We start from the raw sequence: 23,675 nt of genomic DNA on the forward strand, positions 1-23,675 counted from the left end.
CTTATTGGCATTTTTTTTACCAAAAACATGGAGCAGAATACATTTTGGCCTAAATTTATAACCAACTTTGAGTTTACTATATATTTTTTATAGCTGAAAAGTAAAAAATATTGTTTTTCTTCAAAATTGTTGGCCTTTTTTTGTTTATAGCGTGAAAAATAAAAAGCGCACAGGTGATCAAATACCACCGAAAGAAAGCTCTATTTGTGTGAAAAAAAAGACGTAAATTTTGTTTGGGTGCAGCGTTGCATGACCGCGCAATTATCAGTTGAATTAGTGCAGCGCCGAGTAGCAAAAAGAGGCGTGGTCATTAAGGAGGGTAAATCCTCTGGAGGTCAAGTGGTTAATCACTCCAACAGGTGAAATTCACAGCAAATCCAACAATACAACTAGTGATTAGGTGCGCTAGTCGAAACGGTGCCCCCACTCTGGTAGGATAACCTGCTATTACCCTCTTATAGCTTGCAAAGGCGTTTCAACACTCCAAGGTGATAAACAACTTTCCTCTTCTGGATATGTCCAATGAAATCCTCCCCGCTCCTCATATGGCAGAGAAGATCAGACTCAGTGGAGTAGATGAATGATAACACAAAATTTATTAACTGCTTACATTTAGGTAGATATAAACGTCCATCCTATTCAAAATCCAACATCAAAGATGGCCGTGCTGCTCCTTCCGGTTTTGTGTCTGACGTCACGTACTGACGCGTTTCGTCACTTCCGACTTCTTATTTTGGACTTTTTGTTATAAAACATGTCCAGTAAAAAAAAAATTAAAAATCAAATTTAGTCATAAATTTCTGCCAAAATGCATTCTGCGACGTCTTTGCTACAAAAAAAACACAATACGTGTAAATTAATTGGTTTACGTGAAAGTTATAGCGTTTACAAATGGCGGGAAAGATACTGGGATTTTTAGGTTTTTTTTATACTAATAATGGCGGCGATCAGCGACTTATGGCGGGACTGCGGCTGACATTCTGACATTGGGGGGTACTGACTTGGGGTCACTGACATCCCCAGTGACACCAATACAGTTATCAGTGCAATAAAAAAAACCACTGACACTGTACTAATGGCACTAGGGAGGAAGGGGTTAAGTTTATTATTCGGGGAAAGGGTTATCTGTGTGAGGGGAGTGTTTTACTAGGGGACGGGGTGGGGGAGTGTACTGCAGGGAACACCGCTGATCGGGAGAGAGAAACTCTTCTGTCCCAATCAGCTTGTCTTGGAGCTGTCAGGGAACTGACAGAAAGCACAGCTACTGCAGCTGTGCTCTCTGTCAGCGATTGCCGCCCATCTCCGGGACATAACCGGTAACGACCGGCTGTGACCCGGTGACTGACATCCACGGCTGTGATCGGCGGGACAGGCAGGGCGGCAGCGCGCCTCCTACCTGTTTACAAAACACACGTTTTAAAACGTGGTTTTGCCTGCCCGTGCCGCCCTGCCGCCGTATTTCTACAGTAGCTGGGCGGCATGTGGTTAATTGGACATGTTTAGTAGCAAAAAGTCAAAAATATTGTTTTTGTTTTTGTTTTTTTTTTCAAAATTGTCGGTCTTTTTTTGTTTATAGCGCAAAAAATAAAAACCTCAGAGGCGATCAAATTCCACCGAAAGAAAGCTGTATTTGTTGAGAAAAAAGGACGTAAATTTAATATGGGTGCAGCGTTGCATGACCGCGCAATTGTCAGTGAAATTATCGCAAAAAATGGCCTGGTCAACCAACGATAAAAAGAAAGTTTTGGAGTTGTCAGATGTTAATGTCCTGGTGTGCCGGGTTAGGTTTGTCTACGTTCCATCTAATCAATGCCGTCCGTCCGCCTCCTGCCAGCCTGATTACACTGCGAGATTGTGCGCTAAACTCTGCACGCCCCAATCCCAGCAATCAGCCTGTTTTCTGTAATGACATCAATCTGAGACGAGACAATCAGCTTCCACCAGCCATATGTTCTCCGCGGCAAAACACTCCATCCGAGCGCCGGAGACCAGCGCACAGCGGGCACAGGAGCAAATGTGCTAACCAGTCGGGATCCAACTTTTTTTTTTCTTTTTTTTTTTTTGACTCTGACTTTCCCAATGAGCAAATAATGGAGACGGGAACCAAGGAGAGTGTAAGCTCTAAATTTATGACGAAATTTGATTTTGTTTTTTTTACTTTCGGCGGCATTTGATCGCCTGTACGTTTTTTATTTTTTTGCACTATAAACAAAAAAAGCGACAATTTTGTAAAAAAAAAAAAAAAATGGATATTTTTGACTTTTTGCTATTAACCGTTTCAATACCGTGCAATTTTACACCTTCCTGCCCAGGCCATTTTTCAGGTTTCAGCGCTCTCACACTTTGAATGACAATTGCGCAGTCATACAACATTGTACCCAAACTAAAATTTTATCATTTTCTTCACACAACTAGAGCTTTCTTTTGGTGGTATTTAATCACCGCTGGGGTTTTTATTTTTTGCTAAATTAACAAAAAAAGACCAAAAATTTTGAAAAAAAAACACATTTTTCTTTGTTTCTGTTATAAAAGTTTACAAATAAATAATTGTTCTTCATAAATTTAGGCCGAGATGTATTCTGCTACATGTCTTTGGTGAAAATAACCCAAATTAGGATGTATTATTTAGTTTGTAGGAAAGTTATAGAGTTCACAAACTATGGTATAGATCTGAATATTGATCAATCCTGAAGTACTGACAGCCAATCTAATTTCTTGAGGTCCAAGAATGTCAGAATAGTACAGATATCCCCAAATGACCCCTTTTTGCTGAGTAGACAGTCGGACGTACTTCATAAGAGGCATGGCGAGTTTTTTGAAGTTGTATTTTTTTGTCATAATTTTTCCGAAAATGAAAAAATGAAAAATATTATTTTCACTATTTTTTTTTTTACATACTGTCACCAGTGCAGTACAGCGTCATCATATAACTGGCATGGCGGTGAACAGGGACACTGACTGGTGACAGTATGAAAAAAAAAAAAATTATATTTTTTTTTAATTTTTTTTTATTTTTTTTATTATATTTAATTTTTTATTACATTTTTTTTTATTTTTTTTAAGATTTTTTTTCATATTTTACTATGACCAAAATAGTACAATGTTACCATAGTAACACTGTACTACTTTGGGGAAGTGATCAGTATTTTTTTTTTTTTTTTTTTTACACAATTTGCTTATAGCAAAGAATTACTTTGCTATAAGCAAGCATTTAGCTGAATGAAATCGATTCATTCAGCTTTTTTTTTTTTTTTTTTTTTTTTTGTGCTTAGCTGTGATTTGGTCACAGCTAATCACATGACATGTGCATGTGATTAGCTGTGACCATTCACAGCTAGGCACTAGTATACAATGGATGGCATCATGAATGAAGCCATCCATTGTATACAACTGTCATGTGACCTGCTGTGATTGGTCGCGGCAGGTCACATGGTACCGGCAACGGGAGCCGGTACTCGGATCTGTCATCGGCCGTGTCCGAGGTGCACGGGCGGTGACAGATCCCGCTGCTGCGCCGCTCTGCAATAGCGCAAACGGCGCATGTGCGGGAGCACGCCAAATGGCGTGGACCCGGAAAGCTGCAGCGCTTTTCAAGCCGCCAAACGGCTATTGGCCGGGCGGCTAATGGTTAAACATGTCCAGTAAAAAAAAAATCTAATTTCGCCATAAATTTAGGGCAAAATGTATTCTGCTCCATGTCTTTGCAAAAAAAAATAAAATACCAATACGTGTAAATTAATTGGTTTAAGCGTTTGGCAATTTAAAAAAAAAAAAATATTATTATACAGTATTTATAAAGCACCGATAGTTGGCTCAGCGCTGTACATTACAAAGGGGGACAGAACATGTGACAGAACAATACCAATACAATGCAAAACATGAGGGGATCGAGGGCCCTGCTCTTTGGAGCTTACAATCTAGGAGGGAGGGGATGGTGGCACAGGAGCAGATAGCTGTGGGGGATGGGGTGGTAGGAAGAGTGGAGGAGGTCGGCAATTTAGCAGGGGGTGGGGTAGGCTTCCCTGAAGAGATGGGTTTTCAGGGTGTGCCTAAAGGAGAGGAGAGTAGGTGATAATCTGATGGGTTGGGGCAGGGAGTTCCAGAGGATGGATGACACCCTGGAGAAGTCCTGGAGGCGGGCATGGGAGGAGGAGACCAGGGAACTAGAGAGAAGGAGGTCTTGTGAGGAGCGGAGTGTGCGTGCTGGGCGGTACTTGGATATTAGGTCGGTGATGTAGTTCGTTTATGTAGTTTTAATTTTATTTAATAAAGTGTATTTTTCCAAAACAATTGTGTTTGAAAAATTTCTGCTCAAATACCACGTGACATAAAAAAATTTGCAATGACATCCATTTTATTCTCTAGGATCTCTGCTAGAAAATTACTCAAAACTTCCAAACATTATATATATATATATATATATATATATATATATATATATATATATAAAATTTATAATATTTTTTTTTTTTTTTTTAGCAAATTAATGATTTTTACATGATGATGAGAAATGCCAGAATTGGCCTGGGTGGGAAGTAATTAATGAATGTAATTTGTTGCCACTCCACGGTGTGATATGTTTGGTATCCATTTACTCGTAACATCATTTATAGTTGAACAAGAAATTTGGAATTTTTTTTTTTTAATCCAAACAATTTTATTGTCAAGATAATAGAGAAAATGGAACAGTACTTACAGAATTCACAATGACATTGCTGCAACAGCAGGATTACACATAAATTTGGAATTTTATATTGTTTGTATGCACTAACATTCCTTTAACCCCTTCACTCCTGATGGTAAAACAAATCTTAATGCCTAAGCACAATTCTGCAACTTTGACCTGTTAGTAAAACCGTACATATCATCACAACTACTTCGTACATCCAGGTGGACTATACCATGATTTTTTCAGGAGAAATTGGGCTTTCATTTGGTGGAAAATGGTAATGGATATCTCCTGATTTTTTTTTTTATTATCAAAGGAAAACTGTCCCAAAATAGTAAAAAAATATATTTTTTTTTATTTAGCTGTGTGTTTCTTGTTACTACCATAACCTACCACCAAAGAGCAACCTAAAATAAATTCTCCAGCTCTTGGCGATCACAGCGATACCATCTATGTGGGTGTTATTTGTTGTTTGTACCCACAGTACAGCCCAGAAACAATAGTGCGCATTTTGTTTTTGTCTTTTTTTTTTTTTTTTTTACCTAAAACGCACTTGACATTAACTGATACCATTTTTTTTAAATCCGGACCTTTACCTTTGACCCAAACACTAACCCTGGCACTGAACTAGATCAAACTTTGATCTAGGTATTTTTCTTTATTTTTTATTTTATTTTTTAATATTTATTTACTTATCTTTTTTTTTTAAAAAACTTTTTTTTTTCTCTCTCTATGCCAGGAGTTAGAGAGATACAATTTATAATAGGATGTATTTAACGATACAATGTACAATGGGATGTATATAATGATACAATGTATAATAGAATGTATATAATGATACAATGTATAATGGGATGTATATAACGATACAATGTATAATGGGATGTATATAACGATACAATGTATAATGGGATGTATATAACGATACAATGTATAAAGGAATGTATATAATGATACAATGTATAATGGGATGTATATAACGATACAATGTATAATGGGATGTATATAACGATACAATTAGAGATGAGCGAATTTTTCAAAAATTTGATTCGGCGAATTTCAGGAAGAAATTCGATTCGATGCAAATTAATTCGCTACGAAGTAAACTTATAAAAAGGGTTTCTAGGCTTCAGAGAGCCTTTAAATTAGTGCAGAACACTGTACCTTTAATTTAAATGCCCTTGGAGATGAGGAAGGAGAAGGAGAAGGATGAGAAGAAGGAAAAGGAGAAGGATGAGAAGAAGGAGAAGGATGAGAAGAAGGATGAGAAGAAGGAGAAGGATGAGAAGAAGGATGAGAAGAAGGAGAAGGATGAGAAGAAGGAGAAGGATGAGAAGAAGGAGAAGGATGAGAAGAAGGAGAAGGATGAGAAGAAGAGAAGGATGAGAAGAAGGATGAGAAGGATGAGAAGAAGGACAGTTCTGTGACAGTTTCTGTCTATTTCTGACAGTTCTGGGACACTCACTCCATACAGCGGTTGAAACATTGTATCTATTTGTTTCCATAAATGGATCCATTTATGCGGTTGAAACCTCTGTATGGAGTGAATGTCACAGAACTGTCAGAAATAGCCTATTTCTGACAGTTCTGGGACACTCACTCCATACAGCGGTTGAAACATTGTATCTATTTGTTTCCATAAATGGATCCATTTATGGAAACAAATAGATACAATGTTTCAACCGCTGTATGGAGTGAATGTCCCAGAACTGTCAGAAATAGCGGAGCTCTGCAGATACACTTAGAGGAGCTCTGCAGATACACTTTTTGCCGGCTTGGAATTATTCTTATTTTCATCCTACTTTTTCTTCTTCTTCTTCATCCTCATCCTCATCCTCTTCTTCTGAGGATGAGGATGAAGAAGAAGTAGGATGAAAATAAGATTAATTCCAAGCCGGCAAAAAGTGTATCTGCAGAGCTCCTCTAAGTGTATCTGCAGAATAGAGGAGCTCTGCAGATACACTTTTTGCCGGCTTGGAATTATTCTTATTTTCATCCTACTTCTTCTTCTTCTTCTTCTTCTTCTTCTTCATCCTCATCCTCTTCTGAGGATGAGGATGAAGAAGAAGAAGAAGTAGGATGAAAATAAGAATTCCAAACCGGCAAAAAGTGTATGTGCAGAGTTCCTCTATTTCTGACAGTTCTCTGACAGCTTCTTCACATGTACAGCGGTTGAAACATCTGTATCCTAAATGGAAACTAATAGATACAATGTTTCAACCGCTGTACATGTGAAGGAACTGTCAGAGAAATGTCAGAAATAGCGGAGCTCTCTGCAGGGACACTTTTGCCGGCTGATCGGGAAAAATCCGATTCGCGCACCCGAAGTAGGCAAATATTCGGATTCGACGCGAATCGAATTTTTCCTGACATTCGTATCGAATTCCGGTTCGCCTGGTTCGATTCGCTCATCTCTAGATACAATGTATAATGGGATGTATATAACGATACAATGTATAATGGGATGTATATAACGATACAATGTATAATGGGATGTATATAACGATACAATGTATAATGGGATGTATATAACGATACAATGTATAATAGGATGTATATAACGATACAATGTATAATGGGATGTATATAACGATACAATGTATAATGGGATGTATATAACGATACAATGTATAATGGGATGTATATAACGATACAATGTATAATGGGATGTATATAATGATACAATGTATAATAGATGTATATAATGTTACAATGTATAATAGGATGTATATAATGATACAATGTATAATAGATGTACAGTATATAACGATACAATGTATAATGGGACGTATGTAACGATACAATGTATAATGGGACGTATGTAACGATACAATGTATAATGGAATGTATATAATGATACAATGTATCTCTCTCCTCCATTCATAGAGAGAGGAAAAAAGCAAAGGGGCTGTATAGTGACTGATCACTGTGATAGCCAATCAGAGGCTATCACAGCAATCATGTGACCTGGAATCGGGAGTCCCGGGTCCCGATCGTTAGAACGGCACCCGGGGCTCTCAGTGACACCGCGGTCTTTGTGCTGGGAGTGCGCCGAGCGGCACAAAGACAAGTGCGCAAATATGCGGCCCCGCAGGAAAAAATCCCAGCTCCGTGAGGCCGCATATTTGTGTGACGGCGAAGGAGTTAGTTAAAGTACATTTTTTCCAGAAAATTTGAAAAACCGCTGTACCGCATGACATAAAAAATTGCGCTGCCCACCATTTTATACTCTGGGGCCTCCGCTCAACAAATATTTATATACTATTTCGGAGTTCTAAGTAATTATTTTTACAAGTAAACGAGAAGTCTCAGTATAGGCCAAGTGGTTAAAAAAAAAAAAAAATGCAGCCTGCACATCTAAGGACTAGGAAGCTGCGATTTTATAGGGTTTGTAGCGGCAATAAACATGTTAGCGTGCGTTCACTTTTGCTAAGTGTGTATTTGTGTGGGTGCACCATTCGCACACGCCCCCCCCTTCCTATTTATTGGATGATTGATGGGTTAATCTGTGTGTGTGATGGAGGCGGACGGGCCGTGCCGCCACTGATGAGCCGGTTACCCGGTCACCTGTGATGGATGTACTCCCCTGTGTTTGGTAGATAAGACGCCGGGGACCTCTGATGCCATTTTTCATGCCGTCATTATTCCTGCCTCTGGGGGGGGGGGGGAAGGGAAGGAGCGCCTTCACATCACTTCACCTGACACTTTCTAATTTTAGCCCCGCTTACCGCAATGTCTTCTATTAATTAACAGAAAGCCGCGCGGTTCAGTTTTCTATTAAGACGCGCCTTTACCGCGGGTACTGGATCAATAAGTAGGACACAGACAAGCCGAGCACTTCCGTATTGCATGCCGCACAGGATAGGAAATACAGGAACACGAAAGGTTACATTGCGTAACTCCTCATCGGAGAGAAGGTTTTTTCTTTTTTGTTTTTGTTTTTTTTTTGTGTTTTTTTTACCCACTTTGCATAGTTTCGGTAAATGACAGGTTTGCACATCCATAGCAACTGACATGCCGTGTAATATGGAAAAAAAAGCAGAGAATTGTGGGGAGATACTGAGGGGGAAAGTGATCAATAAAAAAAAAAAAAAGATATGCTCTAGTGTTGAGGTCTCCAAACTATGGTGACTCTGATGAGGACCCTGAAGTAGGGGGGGAGGGGGCTCTGATAGGGACTTGGATGAGGACCCTGAAAATAAGTCTGATGGGGACTTAGATGTAAGGAGGGTTTTGATGGGGACCCTGATGTAAAGGGGGGGGGGGTGATCTGATGGGGACTTAGATGTAAGGAGGGTTCTGTAAGGGGGAACTCTTATACAGACCCTGATGTAAGGGAAAACTCTGATAGGATAGTATGTTAGATACTCTGATGGGGAGATGGATGTAAGGGCGGACTCTGATGGGGACCCTGAAATAAAGGGGGTGGTGCTCTGATGGGGACTTAGATGTAAGGAGGGTTCTGTAAGGGGGTACTCTTCTATGGACCCTGATGTAAAGGGGAACTCTGATACAGACCCTGATGTAAGGGGGAACTCTTATACAGACCCTGATGTAAGGGGGAACTCTGATGGGGACCCTGAAATAAAGGGGGTGGTGCTCTGATGGGGACTTAGATGTAAGGAGGGTTCTGTAAGGGGGTACTCTTCTATGGACCCAGATGTAAGGGGGAACTCTGATACAGACCCTGATGTAAGGGGGAACTCTGATACAGACCCTAATATAAGGGGGAACTCTGATAGGATAGTATGTTAGATACTCTGATGGGGACATGGATGTAAGGGCGGACTCTGATGGGGACCCTGAAATAAAGGGGGGGGTGCTCTGATGGGGACTTAGATGTAAGGAGGGTTCTGTAAGGGGGTACTCTTATATGGACCCTGATATAAGGGGGAACTCTGATGGGGACCCTGAAATAAAGGGGGAGGGGTGCTCTGATGGGGACTTAGATGTAAGGAGGGTTCTGTAAGGGGGTACTCTTATATGAACCCTGATGTAAGGGGGAACTCTGATGGGGACCCTGATGTAAGGGGGAACTCTGATGGGGATCCTGATGTAAGGGGGAACTCTGATACGGACCCTGATGTAAGGGGGAACTCTTATACAGACCCTGATGTAAGGGGGAACTCTGATAGGATAGGATGTTAGATACTCTGATGGGGACATGGATGTAAGGGCGGACTCTGATGGGGACCTTGAAATAAAGGGGAGCGATGCTCTGATGGGGACTTAGATGTAAGGAGGGTTCTGTAAGGGGGTACTCTTCTATGGACCCAGATGTAAGGGGGAACTCTGATACGGACCCTGATGTAAGGGGGAACTCTGATACGGACCCTGATGTAAGGGGGAACTCTGATTGGATAGGATGTTAGATACTCTGATGGGGACATGGATGTAAGGGCGGGCTCTGATGGGGACCCTGAAATAAAGGGGAGCGATGCTCTGATGGGGACTTAGATGTAAGGAGGGTTCTGTAAGGGGATACTCTTCTATGGACCCAGATGTAAGGGGGAACTCTGATACGGACCCTGAAATAAAGGGGGGTGCTCTGATGGGGACTTAGATGTAAGGAGGGTTCTGTAAGAGGGCACTCTTATACGGACCCTGATGTAAGGGTGAACTCTTATACAGACCCTGATGTAAGGGGGAACTCTGATAGGATAGGATGTTAGATACTCTGATGGGAACATGGATGTGAAGGCGGACTCTGATGGGGACCCTGAAATAAAGGGGGTGGTGCTCTGATGGGGACTTAGATGTAAGGAGGGTTCTGTAAGGGGGTACTCTTATACGGACCCTGATCTATACCAAGATATATACCAGAATATAAGACCACGGAGAATTATTCGGTTCATCCCCTAGATTGTAAGCTCCAAGGAGCAGGGCCCTCGAACCCCTCGTGTATTGTATTGGTATTGTTCTGTCTCATGTTCTGTCCCCCTTTGTAATGTACAGCGCTGAGCAGACCTTTCTGGCGCTATATAAATCCTGTATAATAGTAATAATTTCTGAGTGTTATACATCATTAGTGTTGGCGATATTCTCTCCAAAATCAAACATTTGCTAAGGGGGACTCTGATGAGGCTCTTATGTAAGGGGGCTCTGATTGGGATCCTGACTTAGTGGGCTCTTATGGCGTTTCTAATGTAAGAGGGTCTCTGATGAGGACTCTTATGTAAGGGGGGACTCCTAGGGTGCACTCTGATGTAAGGGGAACTCTGATGAGGACTCTGATGGAAGGAGGGATTCTGACGAAGACGTGTATAAAAGGGGGGATGCCTAAAGTGGGCTTTACGTAAGGATCGCAAACAGAGACCCTCTTACATTAAACGGGAACTCTGATAAGGACTCTTGTGTAAAGGGAGACTCCTAGGATGCAGGGGTGTATCTACCACGAGGCAAACAAGGCGTTTGCCTAGGGCGGCAATTTTTAGGTGGGCGACACCACCCCCCCTAGAAGAAGGGACCTTTTGAGCAGCGGCGGACAGCAGGAAGATTGATGTGGGGAGTGGGGGAGGGCAGTTGCAGAGCGACGGTTGTGTATCTCTCCCTCCAGCAGCTGATGAGCCAGGACCAGGGGACAGCCTGGAGCAGGGAGAGGAGAGGGGGAGAGTAAAGAACCCGGAGGAGGTGAGCTGTATTGTCTTCTGTGGGCTCTCCCTCCTGTCATCCATTCAGCAGAATACACACTGACAGATCGTATGGGACTGCACACATCCCCCTCCTTCCTGAGGGTGGGGAGGGGTTGGTCCCATACGGACTGAGGAAGAGGGAAGGAGGGAAGAGAAAAAGGAAAGAGAGGGAACAGAGAGAGAGGGAGAAAGAGAGAGGAATTGAAAGGGAGAATGAGAGGGGGGAGAGAGAGAGTTAGAGGGGTGAAGGGGGGGGAGAGGGGGGGTGGTGGAGAGAGAGGAAGGGGGGAGAGAGAGGAGGGGGAGAGAGAGAGAGAGAGGGGTGAAGGGGGGGGGGGGGGGGAGAGGAGGGAGGGAGGGAGAAAAAGAAGGGGGGAGAGAGAGGAGGAGAGAGAGGGGGGGGGAGTGGGAGGAGGAGAGAGAGGAGGGGGAGAGAGAGAGAGGGGGGGGAGAAAGCGAGAGAGAGAGAGAATCATATATACCTACACTTCTTGAACTCTCTCGCTGTCTCATTGGGGGGGGGGCACAAAATCTAAATACACTATTGCTAGGATGAACTCTGATTGGGATCCTGATGTAAGGGGAGCTCTAATGGAGATTCTGATGAGAACTCTTATGTTAGGTGGGACGCCTAAAGTGACCTTTATGAAAGGTACCAGGGACATCTCATGGGGCCCCCTACTGACCCGGGCCCTCAGGCTGTGCCCAAGTACCCAAATAGTCAGTCCGCCCCTGTTCCGAGGTTAAGAACGGGTGTATCTTGGAGGTGCCGCGGAGGTCGGAGGTCGGAGGTGCCGCGGAGATTGGAGATGCCGCGGAGGTGTTGCGGAGGTCGAAGGTGCCGCGGAGGTCGGAGGTGCCGCGGAGGTCGCAGGTGCCGCGGAGGTCGGAGGTGCCGCGGAGGTCGGAGGTGCCGCGGAGGTCGGAGGTGCCGCGGAGGTCGGAGGTGCCGCGGAGGTCGGAGGTGCCGCGGAGGTCGGAGGTGCCGCGAAGGTCGGAGGTGAAGTCTACAAGATTTGGACAGCGATTGGATTTGGGGCTGAAAGGACAGACGGGGGTCCAGGATGACACCTCGTACCCCGGCATCCTGTGGCAGTTCACTCGAGTATTCGTACCCCGTAATGTTCGGCTGTTTTCTATGTCGGTCGAATGTTCGTCAGGCGATTTTCTTTTTGTAGAGAGAGACTGTCGGCAGCATAGACATCCATACTGATCTCCCCTCGGTGGTCTTACATGGCATTCCTAGTAAATAAATGTATGTTTGCAGTGAGAATCCGATCACCTCGGGTCTTCGTTGTATATGTTGGTGGAGGGGGGGGGGGGGGCTTTGCTCGGCAAAGGTCACTCCGGCCCCGGTGTAGCTGCGTTCCGCTCAGAAAGCCATTTCCTGTGTAATATTGATAGGAGACATTTCCATCTCACACTTCACCTTCCCAGCAGAGAGACATGGAAACCTGTCCTGTGATTGTTCCCGCAGCAATTTCTAGGCGTCTGCCCCGTACTGCGGCGCCTGTTTGTTTATTTTCCATGATATTTTGCGATTAAAATTTCTATTTTTCTTTCTGTTTTCCAGCACTCATAAATTTGTTGAAGTTCCTCATGTCCTACGAGACCGTGCTGCTAGCAAGACACAACATTTTTACGTTGGCTCTGATGGTACGTATCTCTGCGATGGTAAAGCGGACCTGTCATTTACCTCTTCAGCTCCGGAAAGGTTTTACCCCCTTCATGACCAGGGCATTTTCTTTTTGCTATTCAGCACTGCGCTACTTTAACCTCCCTAGCGGTCTGATTATGCTGGTATTTCTGTGCTCAAAGCGGTACATTATTTTCAATGGAAATGTGTTGTTTGCTATTCAGCACTGCGCTACTTTAACCTCCGTAGTGGTCTGATTATTTATTACAGATACTTGTATAGCGCCGTCAATTTACACAGCGCTTTACATATATATTGTACATTCACATCAGTCCCCGCCCCCGAGGAGCGTACAATCTAAGGTCCATAACTCACATTCATACATACACATACTAGGGACCAATTTAGACAGGAGCCAATTCACCTCCCAGCATGTCTTTGGAGTGTGGGAGGAAACCGGAGTACCCGGAGGAAACCCATGCAGGCACAGGGAGAACATGCAAGCTCCAGGCAGGTGGTGCAGTGGTTGGGATTTGAACCAACGACCCCCAGTACTGCCAGGCAGAAGTGCTAACCATTTAGCCACTGTACTGACCATATTATGTCGGTATTTCTGTGCTCAAAGCGGTACATTATTTTCAATGGAAATGTGTTTGCTATTCAGCATTGCGCGACTTTAACCTCCCTAGCGGTCTGATTATGCCGGTATTTCTGTGCTCAAAGCGGTACATTATTCTCAATGGAAAGGTGTTGTTTTTTTATTGCAGGCCTGTAATTTTTAGGAATAACTCACTGAAATCTGTCCGAACAAGAGTCTAGTAAACATCCCGGGAGGATAAAACTTGAAACACGAAATCATAAATTATAATTTAATAAATAATCATAAAAAATAATAATAAATGTAATTGAATAATATAATCAAACCGAAAACACTGAAATGTGAAATAGAGCGCCAAGTTCACCCATCGCTGAGCTCAGTCGCAGAATCGTTTTCAGTGTCTGATGAGGAATTTCCCCCACCAATCAGAATATTACCTCACTGAAGCAGATGAAATTAGCGACATACAAAAGTCTTTTATACTCAAATTATTCGATTTTACGATGTCTCACAATTACTTTTTGGTTTAACAAAAAGTTTTATTTACAGATCAGAGGGGTTTGCCTTGGGAGCTAAATTTGCTCCCAAACTGGCCAACCTTTCCATGGCCCGGTGGGAGGAGGACCTAATTTATTCTAGAGACTGGCCCCGAATGAATGTTTTGTCGTCGATACATCGACGATGTTCTATTTCTGTGGCCAGGGGATGAGGGGTCATAATTTCATCAGTACTCTCAGTTAAGTTGAGGTTTAATTTATTATTGTTCATTCATATCGTCAAAAGGAGATTAATTTTCTTGACCTAACGCTCATTAATGATGACACCAGAAAGTTCTATTTTGAGCCTACGGATAAAAATAGCTTTTTTCCCACAGACAGCTGCCGTCGTCCTCTCTGGCTGAAAAACATCCCCAAGGGCCAATTTATCAGAATTAGGCGGAATTGCCAGAACCTACGAGATTTCTATTCGCAAGCAGAGATCTTGAGGGGCAGATTCCTTGAAAAAGGATACTCAGCCAGTACTTTGGATGATACTATTAATCAGGTGGCTGAGCTGCAAAGGGAGTCTTTACTCCTCGTAAAGTTAACCACTTCCCTTCCTGCCCATGTATATAAACGGCCGAACGGGAGCAGTGCAGGGGCGGGTTATCGTTCATAAATGGCACCCGCCATTTTAGCCTGGGAGCGGGCAGAACCACGATCCAGACACAGCGGAACACCAATCGCTGTACGGGACCTCTGTGTGAGGTCCCAATCATGTGATCACTGATTGGCTAATCAGTGATCACATGAAGAGTAGTAAGAAAGATGTCACTTCTGACATTATTGCTTACTACGTGTGAAATCTGTGAATGATCACAGAGGTCACATGGTACAGGGCTATTCACAACAGCCTTGTACCACATGACAAGCTGTGACCAATCACAGCTCACAAAGTATTTCTCTGTGGCTGCAGGAATGCAGCCAGAGAGAAGGAGAAATGATTGATTTTACAGCCTTTATGGGTGTAAAAGCAATCAGTGTATAAAAAAAACAAAAAACAAAATCTTCATCACCCCCCACAAGTAGTACAGTGTCACTATGGTGAAACTGTACTACTGGGGTGACAGTATGTAAAAAAAAAATTAATATAAAAAATAAAAATGTAAAAAAAACATTTTTAAAAATTATAATTTTTAGTTATAAACTAATTTGGGTTATTTTTTTTTTATTACTAAAAAAAATAACGGAGTAAATTTTGACCAAGATTTCTGAAGAAAGATTATTTATTTGTAAAATTTTATAAGAAGAACACTTTTTTTTCAAAATTTGTGGACTTTTTCATTTATATAGCATAAAAAAAAAAAAATCCCAGTGGTGAATAAATACCACCACAATAAAGATGTATGTGTCTCAAACAAATGCTAAAAAAATTCATATGGGTACAGTGTTGCATGACCGAGCAATTGTCATTCAAAGTGTGATAGCACTGAAAGCTGAAAATTGGCCTGGACTGGAAGGGGGTGAAAATTGGCCTGGACTGGAAGGGAGGGAAAGTGTCCGGACTGGAAGGGGGGGAAAGTGTCCGGACTGGAAGGGGGGGAAAGTGTCCGGACTGGAAGGGGGGAAAGCGTCCGGACTGGAAGGGAGGGAAAGTGTCCGGACTGGAAGGGGGGGAAAGTGTCCGGACTGGAAGGGAGGGAAAGTGTCCGGACTGGAAGGGGGGGAGTGTGTCCGGACTGGAAGGGAGGGAAAGTGTCCGGACTGGAAGGGAGGGAAAGTGTCCGGACTGGAAGGGGGGGAAAGCGTCCGGACTGGAAGGGGGGAAAGCGTCCGGACTGGAAGGGGGGGAAAGCGTCCGGACTGGAAGGGGGGGAAAGCGTCCGGACTGGAAGGGGGGAAAGCGTCCGGACTGGAAGGGGGGGAAGCGTCCGGACTGGAAGGGGGTGAAAGCGTCCGGACTGGAAGGGGGGGTGAAAGCGTCCGGACTGGAAGGGGGGTGAAAGCGTCCGGACTGGAAGGGGGGTGAAAGCGTCCGGACTGGAAGGGGGGTGAAAGCGTCCGGACTGGAAGGGGGGTGAAAGCGTCCGGACTGGAAGGGGGTGAAAGCGTCCGGACTGGAAGGGGGTGAAAGCGTCCGGACTGGAAGGGGGGGAAAGCGTCCGGACTGGAAGGGGTTAATACTGAGTCTTGAGTGACCTGTCCATTGGTTACTAGTTTCTCAGTCCAGCATTTTCAAATTAGAAACATTATCACCCAACATCGGAGTATTCTGCAAAATGACTCTGTTCTTAAGGATTTCCTACCAGAGAAGCCTGAGGTCATTTTCCAGAGGGCTCCCGCTCTGAGGGATAAGACTGCACCTAATGTGGTTACCCCCCCCCCCCCAAAGGAGATTTCACTCTTTGTGGACCTTAACGTTTTTTCCCCTTGCAATCGTTGTATGATTTGCCAACTAGGGGGGTAAAGAGATGCACCAAGGTCACTACTTTGACCTCAAACGTCACCAAGAAAAGTTCTACCACTAATTCTTTCATCTCCTGTAAACAGTCGTTACGTGGAAGGTTCCTGCAACAACCCGTATGTAGGAAGGGGGACCTGGCGTATGAGGGAACACCTATGTAATGTCAGGAAAGGGTACAAGGAGCATTACTTATCCAAACACTTCAGGGATTGGGCAGCACAGTGGCTAAGTGGTTAGCACTTCCCCCTGGCAGTACTCGGGTTGTTGGTTCGAATCTCAACCACGGCACCACCTGCCTGGAGTTTGCATGTTCTCCTTGTGCCTGCGTGGGTGTACTCTGCTTTCCTCCCACACTCCAAAGACATGCTGGGAGGTGAATTGGCTCCTGTCTACATTGGTCCTAGTATGTGTATGTATGAATGTGAGTTAGGGACCTTAGATTGTACACCCCTTGAGGGATTGGGCAGCACAGTGGCTAAATAGTTAGCACTTCCCCCTGGCAGTACTCGGGTCGTTGGTTTGAATCCCAACCACGGCACCACCTGCCTGGAGTTTGCATGTTCTCTCTGTGCCTGCGTGGGTTTCCTCCAGGTACTCCGGTTTCCTCCCATTTTTCAAAGACATGCTGGTAGGTGAATTGGTTCCTGTCTAAACTGGCCCTAGTATGTGTATGTATGCGTGTGAGTTAGGGTCCTTCAATTGTACTTCCGCCTGGCAGTACTAGGGGTTTTTGGTTCGAATCCCAACCACGACACCACCTGCATGGAGTTTGCTTGTTCTCTCTGTGCTTGCGTGGGTTTCCTCCGGGTACTCTGGTTTTCTCCCATTCTCCAAAGACATGCTGGTAGATGAATTGGCTGCTGTCTAAATTGGTCCCTAGTATGTGTATGTATGAGTGTGAGTTAGAGACCTTAGATTGTACGCTCCTCGGGGGCGGGGACTGATGTGAATGTACAATATGTATGTAAAGCGCTGCGTAAATTGACGGCGCTATAGAAGTACCTGAAATAAATTAATAAAATTATCGCACAGAAATGCAGGGGGGGTGGGGGGGGGGGGGCAATATTTTTGGCCATGGCAGTAGCTTGCCCTAGTAGATAACAGCACTGCCTCCTTACCCAGGGGAAGTCACATGGTGGAGCTCCAATAGAGAAGTATACCTTGCTGGGACGGGCAGGGGGGAGACTGTCCGCAGGCACTGTTACCTTTTATTTGGATTTGGCAGAGTGACAGGGTCTCTTTAATGGTGATATTCTAGGAGAGTGACTTCACACTCTGGGCATCCTTTATCCTCTCTGCTGTTTCCTTCTGTAGCCCAGAGGAACGGCTGAACTGCAGAGAAGTGACGACATTCTATTACACTCTTTCTCTCTGCAGTGCTCGTAGCATGACCGGTGAATAACAAACTCGATAACGATGTTCAGCTTTTACTACCTTCTGCTTTATTTTCCTTTTCTGAATGATAAATCCATCTTTTTTTTTTTTTTTTTTTTCCTCTCTTAGGTAGTCAATTTGTTTAACATGTTTATCACATATGGTGATACCTTCCTTCCAACCCCGGGCAGCTACGATGAGCTCTACTACGAAATCATCCGAATGCATCAGATATTTGACAATCTCTACTCTATGGGTAAGGACTTCAGAACATTACCGGACAAAGAGAACCTGTCGCTAGAATATACAGAACAAACAGACTGAACACCTTCCCGCCCGGCCTATAGCAGATTGACGGCCGGGCGGGACACTCGCTGTTGTGACTGGGCGACATATGACGTCTTGTCAAAACAAGCCACTCACGTGGCTGCAGGGCCACGCAGCAGAGCGATCTGGGATACAGCCGATGACCAGGGGCAGACTGACAACTCATGGGGCCCCCGGGCAATAGGGGATCATGGGGCCCCTGTGTCCTTGCCCAAACTCAAAAAAGCCTATGACAAAGGTACCGGGGCATCTCATGGGGCCCCCTACTGACCCCGGGCCCTCGGGCAGTGCCCGAGTTTCCAAATAGTCAGTCCGTCCCTGCCGATGACATTTCATTACACCGGCCTGTTGCCAGTGTCATGTGACCAGTGTGACCAATCACAGCAGATCACGTCAATTGTATACAATGGATGGCTTCCCGTCATGCCATCCATTGTATACAATTATGTTAGCTGTGACCGGTCAAGGCAGTCACATGATACAGACAGGGCCAATCACAGCCCATCTGTATCATGTGATCAGCTTTGCCCAACCACAGCTAATCGCAACAAAAGGCTGAATGGATCAGTTTCATTCAGTAACAATGATTGCAAAGATCAATGAAATACATCGATATTAGCAATCATAATGTGTTTAAAAAAAAAAAAAATCCTGATCACTCGCCCAGAAAAAAATACAAATTCAATTTTTATTATTTTCATCAAAGAAATGTAGTAGAATACGTTTTGACCTAAATTTATGAAGAAATGTTGTTTATTTGCAAAATTTTATAACAGAAGCGAAGCAAAGTTCATTTTTTAAAAAAAAGTTTCAGGTGATTTTGTTGTTTTATTTAGCAAAAAAAAAACTCGGTGATTAAATACCTGCAAAAGAAAGCTCTATTTGTGCGAAAAACATTATATAAATATCATATGGGTACAGTGTTGCATGACCGCGCAATTGTCATTCAAAGTGCGACAGCGCTGAAAGCTGAAAATTGGCCTGGGCAGGAAGGGGGGGAAAGTGTCCGGACTGGAAGGGGGGGAAAGCGTCCGGACTGGAAGGGGGGGGGAAGTGTCCGGACTGGAAGGGGGGGAAAGTGTCCGGACTGGAAGGGGGGAAAGTGTCCGGAATGGAAGGGGGGAAAGCGTCCGGACTGGAAGGGGGTGAAAGTGTCCGGACTGGAAGGGGGTGAAAGTGTCCGGACTGGAAGGGGGGGAAAGTGTCCGGACTGGAAGGGGGGGAAAGTGTCCGGACTGGAAGGGGGTGAAAGTGTCCGGAATGGAAGGGGGTGAAAGTGTCCGGAATGGAAGGGGGTGAAAGTGTCCGGAATGGAAGGGGGTGAAAGTGTCCGGACTAGAAAGGGGGGAAAGCGTCCGGAATGGAAGGGGGGGAAAGCGTCCGGAATGGAAGGGGGGGAAAGTGTCCGGACTGGAAGGGGGGGAAAGCGTCCGAACTGGAAGGGGGGGGAAAATGTCCGGACTGAAAGGGGGGGGGGAAGTGCCCGATATTGAAGGGGTTAAAGCAGAGTTCCAATCTCCTTTGCCATATATTTTTTTTTTTTTTCAAAAACCTCCCCCATTATTCCCGTTATTTGTACAATATAAGTAGGTTAGTGTTGTCAGTTAAAAACTTTATTAGTGCAAATAAAGCCTTGGCGCTGCTCCACCCTAGATATTAAAGGGAGGAGGAGATTGGTGCAACTGGCTGGTCAAGTGTACTCCCACTTACATTAAATAATTAACCACTTCAATCCCGGGCACTTTTACCCCCTTCCTGCCCAGGGCCAATTTTCAGGTTTCAGCGCTGTCGCACTTCGAATGACAATTGTGCGGTCATGCAACACTGTACCCAAACTAAAATTTCATCAATTTGTTCACACAACTAGAGCTTTCTTTTGGTGGTATTTAATCATTAATGCGGGGTCCGGGGAGAGTGGATATAGTGAATGCGGGGTCCGGGGAGAGCGGATATAGTGAATGCGGGGTCCGGGGAGAGCGGATATAGTGAATGCCGGGTCCGGGGAGAGCGGATATAGTGAATGCGGGGTCCGGGGAGAGCGGATATAGTGAATGCGGGGTCCGGGGAGAGCGGATATAGGGAATGCGGGGTCCGGGGAGAGCGGATATAGCGAATGCGGGTTCCAGGGAGATCGGATATAGCGAATGCATGGTCCGGGGAGAGCGGATATAGCGAATGCGGGGTCCGGGGACAGCGGATATAGGGAATGCGGGGTCCAGGGACAGCGGATATAGGGAATGCGGGGTCCGGGGACAGCGGATATAGGGAATGCGGGGTCTGGGGACAGCGGATATAGGGAATGCGGGGTCCGGGGACAGCGGATATAGCGAATGCGGGGTCCGGGGACAGCGGATATAGCAAATGCGGGGTCCGGGGACAGCGGATATAGCAAATGCGGGGTTCGGGGAGAGCGGATATAGCGAATGCGGGGTCCGGGGAGAGCGGATATAGCGAATGCGGGGTCCGGGGAGAGCGGATATAGCGAATGCGGGGTCCGGGGAGAGCGGATATAGCGAATGCGGGGCCTGGGGAGAGCGGATATAGCGAATGCGGGGTCCGGGGAGAGCGGATATAGCGAATGCGGGGTCCGGGGAGAGCAGATATACTGAATTCAGGGTCCTGGGTATAGTAACACTTTAAGCCAGCCCTAGATGGATCGAATCGCAGCCGGTTCAGCAGAGACCGGTCGAGATTTGAACCATCTATGGGCAGGCTGGTTGTACCCACTTCCCTGCGTGTGAAGGTGTGTGGGTGGAACTTTCTGCCACATATAAAAGTGATCTGGCGGCTGTATAGCCGTTCAGATCACTTTTACATTAGAGAGTATCACCAGCTCTAAAAAGAAGACACCAGGATCATGGCTGCAGCTTCTTGTTGGGATTGCTCAGGCATGTTTGGACTACTAGTATCTGATCCCGCCTGAGCTCATCCCTAGTTGAGAGTATAAAAAATACCTGTGATAAAACCTCCTGCGCTTCAGATGAATGAAGACTAACTAAGCGGCCAGCACCCTCTTTGACCAAAAGTGTATGAGAAAATTAATAAAAAATTGGTGCAGCGCTAAACAAATATCATTATATAAATGAACATAACCCTAAAACTAATAAATAAATACATATAGATATATAGATACATGCATGCAAGGATGAACCCCTTTCGATCCCCAGTGGGGGGAAACGTGACCATGTATATGATGGTTACTAAACACATGCAAAGGGACAACACACTGCAGCAAGTGATAAAAAGTGAATAAATGCAGTCCACTCCAAACAAAATTGGTGATTCTTCAGAACGTGAGAGTGCCAATAGTGCCACAATCCTACAATGGTCTGAGTGCCTCCTCACCTCCCCGCATCGACCACAAGGGCCAATACGCCTTGATAATATATAGGGTGTAACCCTCAGATGTCAGCCGGTCACAGATCCACAGTAGATTCCACCTCATGTACTGTATTCCAAAAACCACCTCCAGCCGCTGATAATGGTGGTAATAAGCCACCAGGCGATGCTCAGAAACACAAAACAGAAACTCCCATAGCGTAATACTGTAATTTTAATTGTAAAGCATAGATACAGAGTTCCTACTCACATTTCCACATAAGATAAAAACGCATATCACAAGTCCTCATGTAGTCCTGGTACTGCGGGTGTACCTGGAGTCCCAATATGGCGCGTACGTCGGAAGTGACGTCACCGCGTACCGGAAGTGTCGTCAGGGCGTGCCAACGCGTTGCGTCACGGGTACACGTGACTTCATCAGGGTCACCCTGATGAAGTCACGTGTACCCGTGACGCAACGCGTTGGCACGCCCTGACGACACTTCCGGTACGCGGTGACGTCACTTCCGACGTACGCGCCATATTGGGACTCCAGGTACACCCGCAGTACCAGGACTACATGAGGACTTGTGATATGCGTTTTTATCTTATGTGGAAATGTGAGTAGGAACTCTGTATCTATGCTTTACAATTAAAATTACAGTATTACGCTATGGGAGTTTCTGTTTTGTGTTTCTGAGCATCGCCTGGTGGCTTATTACCACCATTATCAGCGGCTGGAGGTGGTTTTTGGAATACAGTACATGAGGTGGAATCTACTGTGGATCTGTGACCGGCTGACATCTGAGGGTTACACCCTATATATTATCAAGGCGTATTGGCCCTTGTGGTCGATGCGGGGAGGTGAGGAGGCACTCAGACCCTTGTAGGATTGTGGCACTATTGGCACTCTCACGTTCTGAAGAATCACCAATTTTGTTTGGAGTGGACTGCATTTATTCACTTTTTATCACTTGCTGCAGTGTGTTGTCCCTTTGCATGTGTTTAGTAACCATCATATACATGGTCACGTTTCCCCCCACTGGGGATCGAAAGGGGTTCATCCTTGCATGCATGTATCTATATATCTATATGTATTTATTTATTAGTTTTAGGGTTATGTTCATTTATATAATGATATTTGTTTAGCGCTGCACCAATTTTTTATTAATAAAAAATACCTGATCACCATGTGAACAGAACCTGAAAATAAAAAATAAAACAACTGCAGCCAGCACATCTAAGGTCTGGCAAGCTGCAAAATGTATTATTTTAGACACAATGTAACAAAATGTCTCCTTCCGCAGTGAGCACTGCGGGTCCACATTAAACAATGTCACCCGAACATAACAAACAGCCCAACCATTAGGACGGCCGCCCGAACAATGAGGTATTGACCGCCGCCTGTCTGAACAGCCTGATAAAGTTGAGCTCCCAGCATCCCGTTATCAGCATTTGTTTTGTCACTGTCACAATGTCACATGAACTAGGCCTAGACTTGACAGAGATCCCTGTTTCCATGGTAACAATGGCGCAGGCTGAAGTCGCTTTGCATTGATCAGGAAATATATATATATCTCCTCTCCGATACCCATAGGAACCCCTGCCTACCTCCTGGCCTTATGTTCTGTGGAAGGAGAAGGTACCTGCGGTCTCACAAAAATATAAGATGAGTATAATAATAGGTCTGACATATACAAGAATGCTCATTATGGTGGTGTGAAGAGCAATACAGCCAGGCATCCAATCAGAAATCGTCTTTACTAATGGCTTCGGGTTATAAAGCATTGTAGCTTTTATTGCTCTACACGCCGTCAATTGAAGACTGAAGTGAAGAAGTTCTCCATTGTTTTTAAAATATTTTAAAATTTTGTGTCCTGCACCTCCTAGATTTATCAAAAAGATTTTAAAATGAAACGTCAGGATTTAGCCACCCCACCCTAATTTCATTTTATTTTTTTCATTTTAGCCCTCCCCACAAATTTTTCATTGTGTTGATAATATATATATATTTGTGTTCAAAATAATAGCAATGTTGAAAAAAGTGAATAAAGCTGAAAATCCTTCTAATAGCTTTTATTTCCATCCACACAAATGCATTGGGAACACGACACATTCTATTCCAAATCACAACATGAAGAAAAATACATCAAATTTGTGTTGTTCCTCTAAAAAAAA

The 23,675-nt window shown here is 44.5% G+C and overlaps 1 protein-coding gene across 1 annotated transcript in view; it reads left to right on the forward strand.

Moving 5' to 3' along the window:
• Positions 1–23,675, forward strand: part of LOC149434156 (armadillo-like helical domain-containing protein 3) — a gene marked incomplete at its 3' end in the record, with an annotated part of 51,527 nt that overhangs the window by 20,082 nt on the left and 7,770 nt on the right. Inside the window, exons 3-4 of the mRNA XM_089664034.1 lie at positions 12,875–12,957; positions 17,982–18,108. Coding sequence (XP_089520160.1) covers positions 12,875–12,957; positions 17,982–18,108 — 210 coding nt within the window. The remainder of the gene's footprint in view (positions 1–12,874; positions 12,958–17,981; positions 18,109–23,675) is intronic.

Source organism: Staurois parvus, unplaced genomic scaffold (assembly GCF_062004578.1).
Source record: "Staurois parvus isolate SC_StPar_1 unplaced genomic scaffold, SC_StPar_1.0 ptg001817l, whole genome shotgun sequence".
In the NCBI taxonomy this organism is placed as follows: Eukaryota; Metazoa; Chordata; class Amphibia; order Anura; family Ranidae; genus Staurois; species Staurois parvus.